At 41.8% G+C, this 22600-nt stretch overlaps 1 protein-coding gene across 9 annotated transcripts in view; it reads left to right on the top strand.

Annotated features, from left to right (window-relative positions):
- Positions 1-22600, top strand: part of Dclk2 (doublecortin like kinase 2) — a 133515-nt gene that overhangs the window by 13652 nt on the left and 97263 nt on the right. For all 9 annotated transcript variants that reach the window (XR_003733503.2, XM_028860468.2, XM_028860467.2 and 6 more), the window contains exon 2: positions 502-833. Coding sequence is in view for 8 of the 9 variants with exons in the window: in XM_028860468.2 (XP_028716301.1) it covers positions 502-833 (332 nt within the window). In the remaining variant the exon portion in view is untranslated. The remainder of the gene's footprint in view (positions 1-501; positions 834-22600) is intronic.

Raw genomic sequence — 22600 nt, 5'->3', positions numbered from 1 at the left:
TTGAACTCACAATCTTTTCACTTTAACCTCCTGAGTAGCTAGGATTACAGGATTGTACCACATCACCACGGCTGGCCAGAATGAGGTTGTATGAAGAATAAATTTGTCAGTTTGCTTTTGGAATTAGGAAGTACTTTGTAATTTAGTTACTTGATCCATTTAATTCTGCAGCTAGTGATACTGAGAATCAAAGTGTGGAGTAAGGACATATCAAAGGTGACACCTTTGGGTAAAATAAAGCCCAGATCTCACTCTAGTGATTTTCACATTATACCTGTGATTCTCTGAAAACCAATCTAGGTAATGTAGAAGAAAGGGGGGCAGTGGGAGGATGGTAGAGGAAAAGGGCATTATACTGCACCCCCTTCCTGTGACCACAGGGTTAGGAGCTGACTTACAGGTTTCCAGAAGCTGTTGTTTAGACATAATGCATCCAGGCTTACTGTGGCCAATGCTCAGAGATCTGATGTTGTGCTAATAAGATTAATATTTGCTTTTTAGGTGAGAGTTACGTGTGTGCCTCCAATGAACCATTTCGTAAAGTTGATTACACCAAAAACGTTAATCCGAACTGGTCTGTGAACATCAAGGGTGGTACCACCCGAGCCTTGGCCGTGGCCTCTGTGAAAAGTGAGGTGAAAGAAAGCAAGGATTTCATCAAACCCAAGTTAGTGACTGTGATTCGAAGTGGAGTGAAGCCTAGGAAGGCTGTGCGGATCCTTCTGAATAAAAAGACTGCCCATTCCTTTGAGCAGGTCCTAACGGATATCACCGAAGCCATTAAACTAGACTCGGGCGTGGTCAAGAGGCTGTGCACCCTGGATGGAAAGCAGGTAAGGTGCCTCTTCCTGTGGCTCGCCACCTTGCCTTCATCTCGTTTACGTGCTGATTATCTTTGCTGGGGGTTGAAGAGACGGTCTGGAACTTGCTGTACAGGACAGGCTAAGCTTGAACTTGTTCTCCCAAGTGCTAGGATTAGAGATGTCAGCATGTCCGACTCCTTGTGCTGCTGCGGTTATATCTTCAACAACAGAATGTAGTGGTCTCCTGGAAGTAATCCTAGCAGGTTTCCACGAGGGGTGTGTGTGTGTGAATTAGCCTTTGGCAAGAAGGATGTAAGGGCTTCCCATTTCTCCAGATATCTCAGAATCTGTGTCATCTTCAGTTCATAGGAGGAAAGATGTAAAGTTCCAGGGAAAAGTATGAGTTGAGGTGGTGTCCTATACTAAATGAGACGTTATCCAGGAATAATTATCTATTAGTGTTTGTTGGTTGGTATATCACAGAAGTAAAAATTAAAGATAGTTGATGTATTTAACCTATCACAGAAATAAAAATTAAAGATATTTAGCATGTTTTCCTCCATGATGTGTAACATGGAGAACGCATTTCAAAAGGAAGTATTGTCACAGGAATGTCCACATACATTTCTTCAAGAACAATAGAGGCAGTTAGCCAGCATTTCTGAAAAGTGAATAGTTGACTGGAAATATGGAAGTAGAATTACAGGAACAATGTATCAAAGAATCTAATGTGCTTTGAAAACTTGGGCATAGTATAAAAAAGCATGAATAGTGATGTGAAAGTCGAGTTTTGCCAGAAGTTGATTATTCTTAAAGACAAACATGCTTCCAACGTGTATTTTCCCAAATAGCACAAAACTAAATTATTTATATTAGTATTACATTAAAATTTTAGTTTTCAATGTTAAATTTCTAAATTTTGTTTCTTTCCTCAACATACCTTATTTTGAAATTTTGGCTCCTGTAATAATGAGAAGGAGCACTGTCTAGACCATCAGAGAAGAATCTTCTGGAAAACATGACAAAACCTCCAGTTGTCTAAGACTGGATCTAATGACTAGGGTGCTTGCTACAGTATTTCATAAAAATTTCAGTACAGGTTCTAGGGCTTGGGAGTTAGCTCAGGAGGAAAGTGTGTGCTTGCTGTGTTCAAGACCCAGGGTTCAGTCCTGAGCACCAAAAATAGATAAGAAAGGCCAAGCGTGATGGCCTTGAATCCTTGTACTCAGGACCCTGTCTCAAAAAAATAGAGGAACAGCAGCAGCAACAGTAACAACAAAACCCAGAACAAAACAAAAATAACAAAACAAAATAACCCAGAAAACTAAAGAAATAACAATAGGTGCCAAGGTTCTAGCAGAATAGGTTAGGACGCTGGAGTTAATGATCAGATAGTTCCACAGTGTGAGTGAAAACAGACACTTGTACAAAAGAATTGATATCCAGCACAGGATAACACACAACAACCTAAGATTTATTTTGTATGTATGTGAAAATAAGTCAGGCCACAGGAAAATGTGGTCGGATTTTTATTTGGGCCACCAGCCAGCTCCAAGTAATAACATGGCAACCTCTTATTATGAAAGCTTGGCCTATAGCTTAGGCTTGTTCCTCACTAGCTCTTAAAACTTAAATTAACCCATTTATATTAATCTACATTCTATCACGTGATGTTACCTCTCTTCCATCTTACACCTCCTGTTTCCTCTCTCCTGTTTCCTGGTGTCTCCCCCATGCCTAGATCCCCCCCCTCTTTCTTCCCCCAGAAATCTCACCTATACCTCCTGCCTAACTGTTGGCTGTTTAGCTTTTTGTTACACGAATCATAGCAATACACCTTTACACAGTGTACAACTATCCCACGAAAGGAAAACAAGATAAGGTGAATTAGAAAGATGGTTCTGGTTGGCACAGGGAAGACAGGAAGGAAAGAGACAAATATTTAACATAGCTAACCAAAAGAAAAAGTAAACTAAATATGTCAAATTAGAAAACCATAAAAATAAGGCATAGCTGGTTGTGATGGCACATGCCTGTAATCCCCACTCCTGGACAGCTGAGGCAGGTGGATCTCACACACACACACACACACACACACACTCACTCACTCACTCACTCACTCACTCACTCACACATTCACACACATTCACACACACACACTCACTCACTGAGTGAAAAAGAAGGGTGTCATACAACAGTAATTACAAATAAGATTTCAATGAGAACTCTGATTTGGAAATCTTCAAATGAATGGCATTCATGGAATATGTAAGTAAAACAAAGTAATTGAACATCAAATTGAAGAAGGAAATACTGAAATTTTAGTCTAGCCCAAAGAATCTCTTCAAAAAGATCTTGCATTAGAAATGTCAATTTTTTTAAGTAAAAAAATACTTTGGAGAATTTCCTATGCAAGCACTATATATTTACATCATTTCCATCTCTTCTCCTCCCCTCTTCAGATCCTCTCGTGGTCCCTGCCCACACTGCCTCTCAAATTCATGACTACTTCTATAATTATTGTGGCACACATATCCCCCTCTCCCACAAAACAACCTCATAAGTGTATTTAGTGTTGCTCGTATGTGCATGTTGTACATGTGTTAAGGGTTGACCGCTTGCAATTGGATAACCTATCTAGATGCTTGTCCCTGGGGAAAACTGGTTCTCCCTTTTACAGCTGCTGTTCCTTGCCTATAACTCTTCTCTTCATCAGGGGTGGTGTTGTATATTGGGTGTGGGTGTTTGTGAGAGTCCATGGAATCAAGAGACAGATGTACCTCAAGGATGATTCTAGCCTTTCCCAGCTGCAGGGGGATCCATCTCTGTGGACTGGTCCACTGTAGTTTAGCAAAGGGCCTTTTTATTCTCCAATTCACACCTTTTAGCAAGTTAATCTTCGTACCCCAACACCTCTCATCTAAGCTTCCCAAAGAGACAATGCTAAATGCATATTGTCTGCTGAAGAATACCTGCGGTGTTCTGGATTCTTCTTCAGCCAAATTTCCATAGGCTTTGGCCCTTCAGAAAACTCTCAGACCAGATTCACATAGAGGGTACCAGGAGACAGAAGGTAGCCATCACAAAGGCAGATTAAGGCTGGGTGCTAATAATGCTCTGGAGTCAAACCACTGCAGCTCTGCAGGGATTCTCCCAGCAGGGTGGGCCTTGTGAAATTCCCCTCATCCACATTGGCATGTCGACTGGTGGTGTCATTATGCAAGTCTTGTTTAGGTAACTCTGTGGTCAGAGATTTCGTGGGTACAGTTATTCTGTCATGTCTAGAAGATATTAGCAACAGGTATCCTGAGTCTTCTGGCTCTTAAAATCTTTATTCTCCCTCTTCCATGATTTCCCTGAGCCTTAAGAGTAGGAGTTAATTTGTAGGAAAACTAGTTGGGGCTGAGCACCAATGGTTACTTATTCTCTGCGTTTTGACCAGTTGTGTATCTCTGAAATAGTCTCTATCTCCTACAAAAAGAAGTTGGTGGGTTTTTTTTTTTTTTTTTTTTTTTTTTTTTTTTTTTTTTTTTTTTTTTGGAGGGGTAAGAGTTACACTTACCTTTGGGTATAAGAGTAAGCATTTAGGGGGGCTGGAGAGATGGCTGCTTTTCCAGAGGTCCTGAGTTCAATTCCCAGCAACTACATGGTAGCTCACCTCTTCCAGCATGCAGGCATACCCTCCCCTCTGAAAAAAAGATAAGCATTTAGAATATGGTTAGAAATTATGTTGATTCTGGAAAATGGCAATTGTGTGTTCTCCTCTATGGTTTCGGACCTCTCTAGCCATAGATATTTGGCTAGGTTTATAGTACTAGGTATGCGTTCTCTCCTATTAAGTAGACCTTAAGTTCTATTAGACAGATGTTGGCCATTCCCATGATAAAAGTGCCATTATACCATTATTGCACCATTGGAGTATCTTGCCAGGAAGGTATCATTGAGGTTCACAAGTTTATAGCTGGGGAGGACTGGTGATCGTTCCTTTCCTTGGCAGCTTGCAAAGCATCTTCAGGGACTACTAGAGCTAGTCCTTGGGGAGGAGGCTTCCAGGTCAGTTCCAACTCTGTTCCCCCAAGTCCTGTGTCTGAAGTGTGTGATGTCTTCAGCAAAAGAACTGAAACTGTATCAATAGCTATGTTGAAATGGAAAAGAATTTTCCAAGAATAAAAGTAGTGGGAAATTTATAAAAAAGGAAGGTTGATTGGAATGTATAAAAATTAAATTTCTAGGTGTCAAACAGCAGTTTTATGTTTTATGTTAAGTTATGGCAACTTAATATGAAGGGGATACTGGAAAAGTGAATCTGAGTGTGAACAGTTTGAAAATACAGACATATACAGCAACCATTAACAATGTGTAAACTAACATTGAAATGTTTTGAGATTGTGGCTCAGAGTGGACTACTTGACTAGTGTGAGTGAGACCTGGGCTTTATTGTGGTGGTATTGTGTTCCCCAAAATATTGTGTACCTTAATAAACTTATCTAGGGTCAGAGAACAGAAACAGCCACTAGTTAGGCAGTGATAGCACACACCTTTAATCCTAGCATTCCAGAGATAGAAATCCCTCTGGATCTCTGTGAGTTCAAGGCCACATTGGAAAAAGCCAAGCATGGTGACACACGCCTTTAATCCCAGAAAGCCAGCCTTTAATCCCAGAGAGTGGTGGTAGAAAGCAGAAAGATATATAAGGCGTGAGGACCAGAAACTAGAGGCATTTGGCTGGTTAAGCATTTGGCCTGGTTAAGCTTCAGGCTTTTGAGCAGCAGTTCAGCTGAGAGCCATTGGGATGAGGACACAGAAGCTTCCAGTCTGAGGAAACAGGACCAGCTGAGGAATTAGCAAGTAAGAACCTTTAAGATTCCTGCTACACTTTATTCCCGGTATTACCCAACAGTTCTTCAATCTTCCTTTTTGGTGCTTAAAATGGATTTTTTTTTTTAATAAAGAGAAATACCTACTGTTTTTGAGTATGCTGTGATGTGACCTTGTCAAAAGAGGTAGAAGTATAAAATTTATAAGTTTTGAAAAGCAGTGTGCTAATTTTTGTAACTCTCCCAAAGGTCTTACTGTTTGAGCTTATAAATTCATTTTAGAAATTTATCCTGAATAACCTGGAAAGCAAACATCAGACAAACTGTGCATAGGAATTTTAACCCCAGAAGGGAATTAAGAAGATAGATTAAAACAGTTAAATCCTGACTGCAAGCATAGTTTGAGTGGTAGGTATTCCATGGAGCGCCTTCGCACTAGCCATTTACACGCATGCTTGGAGAGATCTTCTAAGATTTGAAGAAAATGCTAATGGAAAGAAACAAGGCGTGAACTCTGTATGTGGTAATTCAGCAAAAACAGAGAGGAGTGGGTTGAGGGGCAGGGTGGGGGGGGGACCTGTGCTCGGGATGTAAAATAAACAAATAAAGTAAATAAATGAATGAAAGTAGTTCAGAGGGATAAAGGTTGTCATTGCCGTCAGAAACCAAATGTTTACTGTTCTGATTCCCCTGCCTTGTCCTGATGTTAAACACAGTCTGGAAGTTCACCTTTGAGATGGCGGCAGATGGCTACAGAGTGTCACAGGGATGGCTACAGAGTGTCTGTCACAGGGATGGCTACAGAGTGTCACAGGGATGGCTACAGAGTGTCTGTCACAGGGATGGCTACAGAGTGTCTGTCACAGGGATGGCTACAGAGTGTCACAGGGATGGCTACAGAGTGTCTGTCACAGGGATGGCTACAGAGTGTCTGTCATAGGGATGGCTACAGAGTGTCACAGGGATGGCTACAGAGTGTCTGTCACAGGAATGGCTACAGAGTGTCACAGGGATGGCTACAGAGTGTCACAGGGATGGCTACAGAGTGTCACAGGGATGGCTACAGAGTGTCACAGGGGTGGCTACAGAGTGTCACAGGGATGGCTACAGAGTGTCTGTCACAGGGGTGGCTACAGAGTGTCTGTCACAGGGATGGTTACAGATTGTCCCAGGGATTGTTTTTGTCACTGGTTGGTTAGTTGGTCTTTCTTTGGACATAGGTTCTTGCTCTGTGGCCTAGGTTGGCTTGGAATTGATGTATCCACTTGCCTCCGCCTCCCAAGTCCTGTGATTGTAGGCCATGTCCTGCCATGCCCAGGTATTTACATCACCTGTTAGGCCTTACTAACTTACATATTTTCCATGTGCAAAGAAAGTAGTGTTTTCAAACTTTGACATAATACATTGTTTGAAAAAAAATCCACAGACTTTACTTTTGAACACGCAACTTTTGGATACTATATTCTTGGGACCCAGGCCATTCTTGAAGAGCTGTTTTTTTTTTTTTTTTTTTTTTTTGTGTGTGTGTGTGTGTGTGTGATTTAAAGTTGTGATTTAACTTGCTATTTCAATACTTCAAGTCTGCTTCTGTTTGGTGTATGGTTTACGTAGAAATAGAACATTATCTCTTGCTTTAAAATAACAGGAGTTAGGGGTAGAGAGATGGCTCAAAGGTTAAGAGCACTGGCTGCTCTTCCAGAGGTCCTGAGTTCAATTCCCAGCACCCACGTGGTGGCTCATCTGTAATGGAATCTGATGCCCTTTTCTGGCCTGCAGGTGTACATGCAAATACAGCACTCAGATACCTAAATAATTCTTTTAAAAAATAGCAAGGATTGTGTTATGTTTAAGATTAATGAAAATGTTAGTTAGGCAATGTTCATTTTTATTCTTTTTATTTTTCCATAAAATGGCTTTATTCTGTAAGTTGGTTAAACTACTTACTGTTTTTGTTGGCTTTTTTGTTTGTTTTGTTTTCGTTTTTTTGAGATAGGGTCTCTATGTAGGCCTGGCTGTTCTGGAATTCTCTGTGTAGACCAGGCTGGCCTTGAACTCAGAGATCTGCCTGCCTTTGACTCTCAGGTGCTGAAATTAAAGGTGTGGGACACTATGCCCAGGCCTAGCTCTAGCTACTTTCTAAACATTCTTTAAAATGTGTATGTAGTGTGCTGTGTGTGTGTGTGTGTGTGTGTGTATGTAGTATGATGTGTGTGTATGTGTAGTGTGTGTATGTAGTGTGTGTGTGTGTGAGGTGTATGTGTGAGGTGTGTGTGTGGGGTGTAGTGTGTGTGGTGTGTGTGTGTGAGGTGTGTGATGGTGTAGTGTATGTGTGTGGTGTGTGTGTGGTATAGTGTGGTATGTGTAGTATATGTGGTGTGTGTATGTAGTATGTGTGGTATAGTTTGGTGTGTGTAGTGTGTGTGTAGTATGGTTGTGTAGTGTGGTGTGTGTAGTGTGTGTGGTGTAGTGTGGTGTGTGTAGTGTGTGTGTGTGGTATGTGTTGTATGTGTATGGGATGTGTGTGCACAGTGTATGTGGTATAATGTGGTATGTGTGGTGTGTATGTGTGTGCATGTGGTATAGGGTGATGTGTGTGTGTATGTGGTATAGTGTATGTGTGTGTGGTGTGTGTAGTGTATGTGGTGTAGTGTGTGTGTGTGTGTGTGGTGTAGTGTATGTGTGTGTGTGGTATGTGTGTATGTGGTGTGTAGTGTATGTGGTGTGTAGTGTATGTGTGTGTGTGGTATGTGTGTATGTGGTGTAGTGCGATGTGTGTAGTGTGTGCGGTGTGTGTAGTATGTGTGTGGTGTGGGGTGTGTGTGTATTTATATGACAGATTTCCTTCGAAGAGAAACAAGGAAGGAACTTAGACATATAAGGAACTCTCTGTTTACAATTTTAGATTGTCTTAAACACTTTTCATCCTAGTTTACTTACTACCCAAGTCCGTTTCCGTTTAAAATTAATTGGGTCTCTGACACAGAGACAGTGCACATCAGCAGTCACTGATCTCATCCTGAAGGAGTGGACTTCTGAGAGGTCTTGCTTTCTTTCATGGGCCTGAAGGCTTTGGGATGGAAAACATTATGGGGCTTCATGTGACAGCAGCCTTTGTATTCTTGTTACAGTGTGCCTTGACTCTTTTCCTCCTTCAGAATGCTCACATTAGTATTGACTCCATTTCTAAGATCTGAATTTGTTAGTAAGATTAACTCATATATTTAAAGTCTTCATAAAATCACTTAAACCATCTTTTAGGATTTCATCAGAGTTAACTCGTGGTTTCTAAACCATCAGTGACTTTTCTTTCTTTCTTTCTTTCTTTCTTTCTTTCTTTCTTTCTTTCTTTCTTTCTTTCTTTCTTTCTTTCTTTCTTTCTTTCTTTCTTTCTTTCCTTCCTTCCTTCCTTCCTTCCTTCCTTCCTTCCTTCCTTCCTTCCTTCCTTCCTTCCTTCTTTCTTTCTTTCTTTCTTTTTCTTTTTTTTTTGTCCTAAGAGATATGTGTGGACTCAGTTTTTGATTGTCACAGCTAGAAACAGGGATTCTGGTGACTGGTCGTTAGAAGCCAGAGTAGTTGCTGATGAGCCTAAGGTTCACAGTTGGCTGTTATTTGGCTCTTTGGGCTCCGCATATTTATAGTGCTGGGATTTTAAAGTCCTGGCTTAGTGTAATGACGTTATTCAAGAGGAAATGCTCTGTGAGTGCTGACGTTGTTAGTAGACATCATGCCAAACTTTAGTTTAGACTTTTATTTTCCACAGACAGGCTACAAGGACATCGGTGTTGCCTAATGGACACAAGCTTTAGGAAGCTTTGCCTAATGGACACAAGCTTTAGGAAGCTGTGGTTTATAAATCTGCTGGCTCGGATCTCAGTCTGTCTTCATTTTGTGGGGGTAGTGCATGGCGAGGTGGTGCATCTTCACTGATGTTTAAGGAAGGATATCGTGAATGCTTTTGTAGGTATTTAAAGTTAGGAAGCATCATGATTTAATCTTGAGTTTCTAGTATTTAGAAGCAGTGTCGTGGTGTAATGGTTTGCATTAAGCATGTTACCCAAAGGCTGTCTGCTTGCTTGTCAGCTGATGGGGTTTTGGAAGTGATTGGAGCATGCCTGAGCCTGGAGTAATTGGTTGATGGGATCCCAGATTGATTGGCTGTTGGGAGGTGATGGAACGGTAGCTGAAAGGAGCTTCGTGGGGCATGTCTGGTTCTGACTTCTCAGCTCTCGGGTGTTACTTTCTGTTGGCTGAGGAGAGCATCCTTCGCTGCTGTTTGCTTCAACCACTGATTTTCTGTCTTGCTTCAGACCCAGTACAGTGAATCCAGCTGATCATGGACAGAGACTCTGAAATCTTGAGCCAGTGTAAACCTTGACTCCTTTTAAGTTCTTGAAGGTATTTTGATACAGAGAGAAACCGCCCCCTCCCCCCCAAAAAAATCCATGTTTTTAATCTTCTTTAAAAAGTACAACCTTCACTCAGGAGGCAGAGGCAGAGGGATCTCTGTGAGCTCGAGGCCAGCCTGGTCTACAGAGTTGAGTTCTAGGGCAGCCAGGGCAACACAGAGAAACCCTGTCTTGAAAAAACAAAAATAAACCAAAAAAAGGTAGCGTCTTGAAGTTGGGTGTAGCTCAGTAATAAAACATTTGCTTGCACGAGCATGGCCCCAGGTTCCATCCCCAGAACTGCAAAAAAGGGAAAGAAGAAAGATAAATGAAAATTCTTAATGTACAACCCATGTATTTATAAATAGGGTAACTAAGAAAAATGATCTACAAAGAGGAATACAGGCCATTCCATAATTTTGTTTAAACACACAGTGAACTTTGGTTAGTTACCCAAATACAGTTTTTTTTTTTTTTTTAAAGAAACAAAGCCTTGAACTTTTAAACACTTGTGTAGGAAAACAAAGCCTTCCAAACATGTTTAAAGTTAGAATGCCTTTCTTGAAATAAGCCACAGTGGCAAAGATCTTTAAAAATGCCTTTTTTTTTTTGTCTTATAGAACTGAAAGGTCCAAATATAACTCTGTCCACATATGTGAAGAATTCTAGCTTTTAGCATTTCCAGAAACAGCAGAGTTTAACATAAAAGAAACATTTTATAGAATTTTGGAACAATTTGATTCTTGTCATGGACAGAGGCAAAACAGACTTAGAAATTGCTTGCAGTTGATGTTTCTAGGGTAAAACACTTCCAGACTTTAGGACCACTGCCAGCGTCGAGATGCCCACGTGCAATGTCCTCTTTAGGGAACACGACAGCGTCGGTGTGCTCTGTCATTCGAGCCTTCTAGAGTCACGAACGTTTCCACGCTCACTTTTGCAATGCTTAGTTATTACATGGATCATTAGCATATGGCCAGCTAGTTTGCAGATCCCTGCTCTGTTTCACAACTTCCGCTTTGGCTTCTTGATCCCTTCCTTTTCACGGTGGAAGTGCTTATTTTCATCCTTGTTGGTTATTCTGAGAGCAAAGGTTAAGTTTGGCCATGCCCTCCACATTCTCGGGGTTCCGCCTCATAGAAGAAGAATGAATTGAGTCTAAATTAAAAAGAATTGCTTCATGAAGGAACACAGTGAGAACTCAGGCTTGCTCTCTCAGGAACCCTGTGTAAGTTTCCAGATTTAAAAATCGACCTCATGCATTTGTTGATGTTAATATAGAAAAGCTCCGTGCTCAGACTGCACACTGTTTTTCATGATTATTCTCCTTGGGTATTTTTAGGACTGTTAATTGTAGTATGATACAGCTGCCAGACTCAGCCAGTGCAGTGAGCTCTGTGGTTAGCATTTGCCTCCATGGAGGTTTTCTGCTAAGAGCCTAAGGAGTGTACATATCGATGCAGCCAGCACCTACCCAGAAGGGATGCTCCCATTTTCATCGGTATTTCAGGCTCTTACCTGAAAGGTTTCATTTACATTTATTTTTCTGTTTTGTACTGGTCTATGGTGGCATCTCTTAAGTATGAGCTTGAAGACACTTGCTTATATTTGAAAAACGTTGTTTTTGTTGTTTGTCCACATGCAAGGCCACGAAAGAGCCATTTCAAGAACGAGTTATGAGTATCGTGCATGAGTACTCACTGATGCTGCTGTGATATGCACAGTTGTGTTTTTGAAGAGTTTGGATTCTTGAGCACCTAATCTCTAGTGGTTGTTCGCTTACCTATTTCCTGTAGTAAAGTATTAATGGCTGAACATTTGAAAATGGAAATGAATTTATTACTGAGCCAGGTATCAAGCCTCCAGGGCTGTGTGCTTGCTATCCAGGGCTTTACCACTGAGCAACTTTGAAAATGTGAATAAAAAGCTTTTCTTTTTATTCACAATGATGCGTGTATAAACAAAAACTTTATAAGTTTGCCCACTTAGGTAACCTGATCCAAATTTTAACATCTTGTATGTTTCTTCACTTAGTATAGTGGTCCATACTTTATATCTGGCCAAAGATAAATGTCTTTAAAGCTTTAGAACCTGAGAGTAGTTTATCTTCCCTTGAAGGACATTTCCTCCTAGGTAGTATCAATTGATGTTGTAATAACTTCGCAAACTTCTAGAAATCAGGAAGTGTGGTTAGTATAATTTGTGCCCTAGGGAGCTGATTATATGGTGTGGAGCCCAGGAAATACAAATATAATTTGATTTAATATATTCATTTCCTATGACGTAGTTCTCTTACGGACAGAGTTTGTACTTAAGCAATGAAGGATGACATCAAATGGGATTTTTTAATGATAATAAAGTTAATAAGACACTGATCTTGAGTGCCAGGCTTTTTGCACATGTTTATTTTTCAAGATCATTCTGCATTAGGTATATGGTCATATTCTTACCTGAGGAATGTTACAATGAATATTCAGAGAAAATTCTTGGGTGTATGTATGTGAATGGGGTGTGCATATGGTTATGTTTACATGTGTGTGGAGGCCTGGGGCTGACATCAGGTGTGAGGTGGGGAGATTACTGAACCTGGAGTTTGCCTTTTTGGCTAGTTTGGCTGGCACCTTGCTCCAGGAATTTCCTCCCTGACTCTGCCTCCTGGGATTGCAGGAAGGCCACCATATCTACCTGGCTTTTTCCTGCGGGTTCTGGGCATCCAAGCTCCAGCTTCCTTTTTGGGTGGCAAGGGCTTTACCTGCTGAGTCACCTCTCCAAGCCCTCAAAGAACCTTTGGCTTCAGGTCATCATGTTTGATACAAAAGTGTGGCTCCAAACATGCTTGCTTTGAAAGCTTGTTTCCAAGATTCAAAGGATGCTTACTTTTTTTTTTTTAACACTTCATAATTATTTGTTTATAATTAATAGTTTTCCAGACTCTGTCATGTAGCACAGTTTATTTACTTTGTCTTTGATAACTTCCTAAATTTTTCCAAAGTCTACAGTAGACCTCAGAAAATGAAGAATGACCCTGTGGTGGTTTGAATGAAAATAGCCCCAGAGGCTCATATATTTGAATACTTGGTCCCTGGTTAATGGAACTGTTTGGGAAGGATTAGGAGGTGTGGCTTTGGGAGGAGGTGTGTCACTAGGGGTGGGCCTTGAGGATTCAAAAGCCCATGCCATTCCCAGTTAGATCTCCGTCTGCTGTTGTCTCACCATGTAAGCTCTCAGCTTCTGCTCCAGGGCCATGCCTGTATGCCTGCTGCCATGTTCCCCACCAAGGCGGCCATGGGCTCTATCCCTCTGGAACTGTGACTCTCCAAGTTAAATGCTTGCTATAAGTTGCCTTGGTCACAGTGTCTTCTCACATCGATAGAGCAATAACTAAGGCAGGCCCCATGAAGGATATTCAGTGACTGTGGCATAGAGTACAAAAATTCTGAACACGTACTTATTATCTTGAGCCAGTGTCTGATAAATGTTAACGCAGATTCAAAATTGAGGTCTGCCCTACATTTATAGCTGTCTAAACCCCGTTATATATGTAACAAATGCAATACATAATTAAAACATCAAAACAGTTTGTCCTAGTCATATGATTGTGGACAACTTTTCCTCTGATAAGTTTCCTTATTATCTTTATGTGCTAAATGACATGCAGTGTTTTGGATAGTATCACCAGAACTGAATATTGTGAGGGTGGACTCACAAAGGTCCAACTTAGCTTCAAACTTTATTTGAAACTGGCCAGTTGTCTCCAGGAAGGCATTTTTATAAAGTTTATGACATAACGTGATTCTAGGCCATGGTAGAATTGAGTCATTCAATCATAAATATTTTGTTTTTATTCTGTTAGGCATTGTACTAATTGCTTGAAAAAGCAGGCATAAGCTTTTGAGGAACTACCCTTGTGGCAGAAGAGACAGACATGAAAGCTAATTGTGAGACAAGGAGTTCTGTCTGTCATTGGCCACAGGGATGCAGTGAGCCGTACAGAAGAGGAAGCCTTTCCTAGAGTTACCGCAAGTTCTTCCTGAAGCGGTGCTCATTAAGGTCAGTCCACACAGTGGAGTGACAGCATTTAAGGTGGGTTTAGTTTGCAAGGAATAGTATAGGTTGTGGAATATGTATATTTGATCTTTTCATTTAGGCTGCTACATTTTTTTTTATGTTTTAACTTTTAATTTTGAAATTAGACTTAAAATTGTGTAATGATTTCATATATTTTTTTAAAAAAATAATTAAAAAAAACTTATGTATGTGAGTGTTTTGCCTGCCTGTATATGTCTGTGTACTATTTGTGCGCCTTGGTGCCTGAGGAGGCCAGAAGAGGGTGGTGTGTATGGTAAAGTGTGGGGGTCTGAAATAAAGCTAGGCAAGGACAGGCAGATGCACTGTGGACAGTGCATTCCTAAGAGATTTGGAACCAGGGCTGGACGGTTGAAGGCTGGTACAAGGATCCAAGTTGCATTTCAGAAAGTTTACTTTGGAGAACATGAGGTGGTCAGATACAAAATCACAAAGATGGTCGGCCAGCTATAAAAACAATTGACGTTCTTAGGGCTGCTGTTGGATGTTTTTTCCAAGCTGTCATTCATTTACAGCTGCTGCTGCCGAGCAGCCCCCAGCTGTATTCCAGGTGGGAGGCTGCTGCTCTGGAAGACAGGGAAGTGGTTACAGAGGGTAAAGGTTTGGTCTTTGAGGGAATTGGGGAAAAAAATTTAATGGATTGAGATAGTGGAGTCTCTTAAGACAGAAATCAGTACTTGATTGGAGATTTTACAAAATCTCTGTAATGACTGAAAACAGTGGATTTTAGTTCTGTACAAGAACGTTAATTTTCACTGCGCTTTTTCGTCATCACACACAATGTTTCGTGGGAAACATTGGTGGCAGATCAGTATTGCGATTGTTGCCCAGAAGCAATGGCGGAGTGCAGGCCAACAGTGATTTTCACTGGTGCTTCTGGATTTGCGTTTGTCCCATCCTCTCACTAACCTGTTCTGACCTGGTCATTCAAGATCTGAGCAAGGCAGAGCTTTACTGGCGAAACTTTGCCACCATAATATAAATGTGCTGTAATTTTCTGTTCCCAGCGACTCTTATTTATGAACGCCTTAAAATATAAAAATTATGACAACAAAGGAACTTTGATATAAATGTAGTTCTTGGTAGAAAAAGAGAAATTTTTTTTTAAAATTATAAGCAGCATGGAAAATGAGTGGCCCAGTTTTCATGAGCAAGGCCATGACAAAATTTATTGGCCTAAGTGTCAAATGCTCCTATGTTTATTTAAAAAGCATTATCAAAAGCTTAACCTATTTTAAAGAATTGATTGCAAACAATAATATTAATAATTCAATAATACTTAAATATTCAGTATTTAATAATTTAAGGTAATTGATTGAAGAACTGTCACTCCCTGAAATTAAAATTTTCCTCTTCGTTTATGGACATAAAAATTTATTTGGAAAGAAAAGCCTCATCTACACTAATGATTTGGCTTCTCATGCAGTGACGTGCAGTTTGTAAGCTGATGTGTGTTACCGAATCAAACTAAATACAATTTGTATTGTTTGTGTTATGCAGTGTTTCCTGAGTTGTGACTTCTTCAGACTATAATTAGAGCAGTTTAGGTGTTGTGCTTTTCTATGGAAGTTATTTAGAGGCTGGTTTTCTTGTTGAGTGACCTCACAATGATGGAGTGTGAGAGCAATGCTGTGGGGCAGTGGTCCCTGACAAGGGCCCCCTGCATCTCTCCCTGCCCAGTGCACTCAGGATGCAGTGCATGCGGGCACTGCTTCTCGGCCGCCATCATCCTCAGTTCAGTGAGGAAGTGCTGAACGCAGGGCATGATGAGAGGATTGCAAAGGGCTGCTTAACGCTTCCCATTTAAAGGATGGAGTTAGGACCCAGAGCTGGGAAGAGTTCACTGAGCAATGAAAGGCAAAGTAAGCTGGAGCTGGGAAGGTGGATGTGGAGACTGTTCCCACCCATCACAACCCCTGCCTGCCCAAACATGTACTCACAAACACAGTTCTACACATATGTACGCGAATGCACACAGGCACACGCACGTGCGCGCGCACGCACACACACACACACACGATTGTATGTGTGGTACAGGAATGCCAACAGATGACACTGTGAAGAGGAAATGAGAATAATGTTGGTTGTGGTAGGAAGTGAGTTGGGAGAAATTTGGAGGCAGAAATGGACTTAAGTTCAAACTTAAACCTAAGTTTGCTCATGTGGAGAAAGGACATCAGCTGTTGATAAAATAATGATAGGATGAAACCAGACAGTGGTGGTGCACGCCTTTAATCCCAGCACTCGGGAGGCAGAGACAGAGAGATCCAGGACAGCCAGGGCTACACAGAGAAACCCTGTCTCGAAAAACCAATAAGTAAACAAACAAATAATAGACTGAAAACTGCTTTGGGAGTCAGTTTGCCATCTAGCATGAGGCTGCAGGAGACGGAGGAGCCTTGGAGTAACCAATTGGGAGGCATGTTTGTCTAGGTGTGGTGGAAGTGGGACAAGATGTAGACCAAGTGCAGAGGTAGGCAGGCTCTCTCCCCAGAGCTCGCCGAGGACAGGGGATTTGATGCCTGCTGCTATGGGAATACTGAACCACAGAGCTGGGTACAGGTCTCCATAGAGAACTCTTTAGAAAATTGTTTTATGTTCGTGGGTATTTTTCCTGTGTCTATGTTTGTGCACCATGAGTGCTAGGGTCTGAGGAGCCCAGACATTGGATCCTTTGGAACTGGATTACAGACAATTGTGAGCCACCATGTAGGTGCTGAGATCAAATCCAGGTCCTCGGAAGAGCAGCCAGTGTTCTTAAGCACTGAACCATCTCTCTAGGTCCATCCTCCCATTCCCCAGTGGAGAACTCTTTAAAGTTCTGGTTTCCTAAGGGCCCACTAAAGGTTGAACTAGCGGGGATACCAAGGACCAAAAAGCATGCTTCTGCAGTTGGCCATTTCAGCTTTTCATGTTTAAGGTTGGAAAAAGCCAAGTACATTTTTTTTTTCTAGGAATAAATTACCCACTTTACTTAATGTTGGCCTAATAAAGTAGAAATAACAGTTCTATTGAATCACATATTTGAGAATGCTGTGTGGGAGGCTTAATGCAGAGTAGATATTTTTGGGTGAAGTAAAACTATTGTTTTTACCAAAGTAAAATGTAAACTCAACCTAGGTAGCAAAGCTCCTTATTTTGCTGTTAGCCTGGTGTGATCCAAGAAAACACAATGAAAGAGTAAGATTTTAACAGGAGCCGGTTCTGCAGAGTCTACATGTATGTAACCTGTGAACGTATCCTGTGACGAAGTAGCTCGATACCTCCTCAGTGTGTTTTTAGTCTCTTGTTGGAGCTCAGGAGCACCCCAGGGCCACCCTACAGCCTTCTTGTGCTCAAGAGTACCCCAGGACCACCCCACAGCCTTCCTGTGCTCAGGAGCACCCCAGGACCACCCCACAGCCTTCCTGTGCTCAGGAGTACCCCAGGACCACCCCACAGTCTTCCTGTGCTCAGGAGCACCATCCAGAACTTCATCACTGTGCTTGGGGACAGTTTTAAAAAAAGATTCACTTTAAAATTATGTGTAGGTGTCTTTGTCTGAATGTGGACATGAGTGCTGGTGACTGAGGAGGCCAAAGGTCCTCCTGTGTCCTCTGGAACTGGGGTGTGAGGTGGGTGTGAACTGCTGGTGTGAGTGCTGGGAACTGAGCTGAGTCCTGTGTGAGAGCAATAGTGGTTCTTAACTGCCGAGCCATTTCTCCAGCTCACCCCCCACCCCCGAGGATCTTAAACCGACAAATTGACAGCAAAAGGAAAAATGTAGAAACACGTGACTATGAAAAGGATACTTGTTTACAACACAAAGGAGAAACAACAGATTGCTTTGTTCAGCAGCCCCAGCTGGGTGCATGCTGGGTGACCCCATCTTTCCCACTGTATTTTTGAGAGTGACCACAGAAGAGCTGCTGGTTGTCTTAGGAGTAAAAAGATTTTTAGCAAGTAGATGAGTCTGCAGGTGCAGAACCATGAATAACTAATACAAATCAACTACTGTGTAGTAATGAGCTAATACCATCTATCCACGAGGCAAGAGAAGTTTTGTGTCTTGAGTTTTGTTTTGTTTTGTTTTAAGATATAGCCCCAGGGAGCCCAGGTTGGCCTCAAACCAGCTATGTAGCTAAGGATAGTTTTTGAGTTTCTGATCTTCTGCCTCTACCTTTTGGGTGCTGGGACTATGGGGCTATGTCACCACACCTGATTTATGTCAAGTTGAGGATTGAATCTAGGGTTTGTGCATGCTAGGGAATCCCTCTACCAGTTGAACTACATCCCTATCGACGTGTCTCATTAAAGGGATGGTCTGTAGCAGGGTACAGTGTACATCTGTGTATATAATAAACCAAGGCACTCTTTTCTAATTTGAGAGGACTGACTCAGAGGGCGGAGAAAGTTTCTTTGTGCCAACATTTCCAGAGGAAACCTGAAATGCATATACTTTCCTTTGCTAAGTTAGAGGGAGCAAGGTGTTGTGGGTTTGATAACTGATTGTACTAATAACAGCCATTAAGTGGCAGCTAATTACAGTGTGTTAAAATGTCCAAGTAATAACAAGTCACATTTGATGCAGTTCATGAGTCATCTCATGGAAACAAGGGTTGTAATGAAATGGGGAGATGAAAAGAGCAGGCTCAGATAGTAGAAGGGCACTAGGGTTTGGGGGCTCTGCACACTTGATGCTTTTTTTCTTATTATATGTATTCATTTATGTGTGTGGATGCACGTGTACCACTGCATGCTTGAGGAAGTCAGAGGACAGCTTGCAGGAGTCGCTTCTCTCCTTCTGGCATGTGGATGCTGGCCACTGAACTCAGGTGGTTAGGCAGGGCAGCAAGTCTTCACCCACTGAGGCACCTTTGGGGACCTCTCTGCATACTTTTGAAAGAAAGCTTGAAACATTTTCTTCTATTCCCTGATTAAAGGACTCCCTTTACAGAACAGAAATCAACCAGTATTTGTGATACAATGTTGATAGTTAAGGGAATGAGAATTATGTATCTTCTTCAGAGAGCTTTGGTTTTCAAATATTTTGAAACATTTTATGATGGGAACTAGTTTGTGAAATAAACAGATTGTAGACAGTGCTCTATGTAGACAAGTTACTTAAGACTGTATCTTGATAAAAGTTGTAGTCACTTGGTTTATTTTTCACATGAAGTACATTTCTATCAGTGTTTAGTTATCTACACTTTTCTATATTTTGGACTCACTAACACAGTTCTGTATAGTGGTAGCATGATACCTAAGTGCCTGAGGGGAGTGTTATAATTTATCTCCAAGGTATAGGGCTTGCTTAGCATGTACAAGAGCCCAGTTTTAATTCCCAGCATCAAACCAAAAGACCAGCTATTTTTAATTGACTTTGTTTTTTCGTTTCTAAAAATTCTGTTTTTTTTTTTTTTCTTCAGCTCAGGGCACTGTTGGACTGTGCTTCTATTTGTAATGTTCTTTCCAATGGGTCTCTCAAATCCTGTGTTGTTTTTCCATGGAGGCTTCTATTTCTCTCAGGAGACTTGGTGAACATTTTCTCTTTTGATGCTTGTTAACTTTTTGAGAAGTAGTGAGCCTTTTAGATAACTGTTTGCTGATTTACCTAATCTAAATCAGTGCATGAATTATGGAATATCATGATTTCATTTATTTTAGAATGGAAAAGTTCTTAGTATGAATTTGAGCAATTTATGAAGAAAATTATTGAAGATTGTTTTTCAGTTTTTTTCCTTCTGATTTTTGCAGTAGTGGCAAAAAATGAATCTGTTATGTGCACACATGAATATGTGTGTGCACACATGCGCACGCATGCACACACATATGCAGTCTTAGGTTTTTTGGGAAAAGCTTAATTTTTTTGCACATCCAGAGAACATATTATTAGATGATGAGACATTTCAAAAGTCTTGAAAGTAAAATTGTTGCACCATTTCCTCAGATTATTCAACCGTAGAACCCTTTAATGCAAGAACTTAGTATTCCTTTGGAGAAGTGTGTCATAAAATGCTGCCCTAAAGGCAAACAAGTACTTGAATATTATTTACTCAGATACAGTGAGTAGTATTCTACTGTGCTCCAGGCACTCAGCTGAGTACAAGGCATTGTAGTTTAATTGGTTATTGAGACTTTCCACTGTCTTAAAATAGGGACCACTGAAGGGCTATAAAATATAATGTATAAATGGACTTGTGAAGGAATTTCAAAAGGCACTATGTTTGCCTGTTTTCTTTTATGAACAACAGAGGCTGGCTAACTTTATAAAGAAAAGAGGTCTATTTACTTACAGTATTGGTGAAGGCTCCTGAGCACACCCCGAACCCTGTCTGCATCACCTCACGGTGTGGGGTAGTGGTGGGAGCAGGTGTGAGAAGAAGACTTCATGCCTGCAGACAGAAAGCTAGTTCCTTTTGTGGGACTGGCTCCTATCTGGCCTAAGGACCTTTTATTAGGCCCTGACTCCCAACGTTACTACACTGAGGGCCAAGCTCCAAACCCATGGAACTTTGGGCAAGGGAGGAAAAAACATCCAAACCATGGCAGATACTTACTCATACGTAGTAGAGAAAGTGTGTCGAGGAACATAAGGGTGCGCTCATGCATTTTGCAAATATGAGCATCTCCTGTGAGTGGAGGACACAGCTGTGTAAGACAAGGCTCCCTGCTGCCTTAACACTTAAAATCCAGCTGGGTAAGGCAGGAAAAAGAAGGAAATTTAAATTTAGCATTTATATATATGAAAAGAACTAGTGGTGGGCACTACCATGAAAAGAGCTACGAAGAAAAGTTGGCAGTGGCTGCTGTGTCGATGGATCGTGTGCTGAATAAGGAAGAAGCTTTGAGGATTCCAGTTAGGAGGAACTGTGGGCTTGCAGGGGTGCCTGCACATACAGAGTGTTCCCTCCCTCCCTCCCTCCCTCCCTCCCTCCTTCCTTCCCTCCCTCCCTCAGTTTCTTTCTCTCTTTTTTCTCTTTTTTGGTACAGTTTCTCTCGTTGACTCAGTGTGCCAGTAGTTTTTTTTTTTTCAGCCTGACACCAACTAGGGTCATCTGGAATGATTGACATGTAGGCAAGTCTGTATGGCATTTTCTGGATTAATGACTGGTATGGAAGGATCCAGCCCTCTATGAGTGGTACCACCACTGGGCAGGTAGTTCTGGGAGGCATAAGAAAGGGAGCTAACTATGAGCCTGGAGAGCAAGCCAGGAAACAGCCTTCCTCCACAGCCCCTGCTTCAGTTCCTGCCCTCACTTCCCTTCGTAAGGGACTATAAACGGGAAGAGGGGATAAACCCTCTCCTCCTCAGGTTACATTTGGTCATGGTGTTTGTTACAGTGACAGGATGGAAACTGGGATGCTCAGGAGCGCTGCAAACAGTAGCATGGTGGGTGGACCGAGAACTGAGCTGTACGGAGGCCAGTTAGGGCGTGGAATTCTCTGCCCAAAGAGTGGGCCATGGAGACACAACTGGACCGAGAAGGAAGCAGTGCTAAGAGTGATCGTGGAAGAAGAAACACATGTAGTAAAGGTGTTAAGTCCAAAGTCAGGGCGAAGGTGTCGTGTGGCTGGGAGGGTGAGGGCAGTGGGTCTGACCATGGGGGCTGCAGAAGTAGGTTTCTGCTAAATAATGCAAGATGTGGCCGTACTGCAGTGGTGAAGAATTTTGACAGAACCGGCTGTACAGGAGCTGGAGAGATACCCAGACCAGTAGCATGGCCCGTATATAATGGACCAAGTGTCTGAAGTTACTATTTTTTTAACTTGTGAAAATCTATTATGTGGAAATTGTGTTCCTCACCAGATGATTGCCCCTAGAGCTCCATCTGTGAGCACATCCTCTTCCCACCGCTCGTTCTGTATAAATGCCATCTTCTTAATCCCTTCTGTGTACCCTGGTCCTGCCAATGGCTAGATTGTTGCTGGAAACCCAAGCCTGCAGCTCATGCTGAGACCTTTCAGATGTACCTGTTCAAATGCATCTCCCCCCATCTTCTGTGAGAGCTGCTGGTTCTGGAGCAGCTCCTAGAGGTTTGAGAAGGAGAGCTTTGCAGATGGAGAGAGATGGATAAGATTCCTGGAGCTCCTGATTATTAGTGGTGTGACCTCCCGCAGAACGATTGCTAATCTCCTTGTTATTTATAAAAAAAAAAATGAAGGCAGTAAGATAAATACTGAAGCACTTAGCACAGAGCCCAGCTTTTGGTGTGTGACTGTGGCTGATAGTTGTAGACGTGCTCATCGGCGTCTCCACACATCCTGGGAACCATCACTGCAGAAGCACCTGCAGATAGAACTGGGGAAGGGAAAGAGTATTCAGAATATATTGCTGTGCGATGGTAGTACACACCTTTAATCCCAGCACTCAGGAGGTTGAGGCAGGGGGGATCTCTGTGAGTTCTAGGCCAGCCTGGTCTACAGAGTGAGCTCCAGGACAACCAGGGCTATACATCAGGGCTGCACAGAGAAACTGTCTCGATCCCCTCAAAACAAACAAAAAGCCAGACTATATTGTCCTAGAAGG

Source organism: Peromyscus leucopus, chromosome 6, assembly GCF_004664715.2.
Source record: "Peromyscus leucopus breed LL Stock chromosome 6, UCI_PerLeu_2.1, whole genome shotgun sequence".
NCBI lineage: Eukaryota > Metazoa > Chordata > Mammalia > Rodentia > Cricetidae > Peromyscus > Peromyscus leucopus.
The sequence above is the reverse complement of the archived record's forward strand: the minus strand, read 5'-3'. Positions and strand labels throughout refer to the sequence as shown.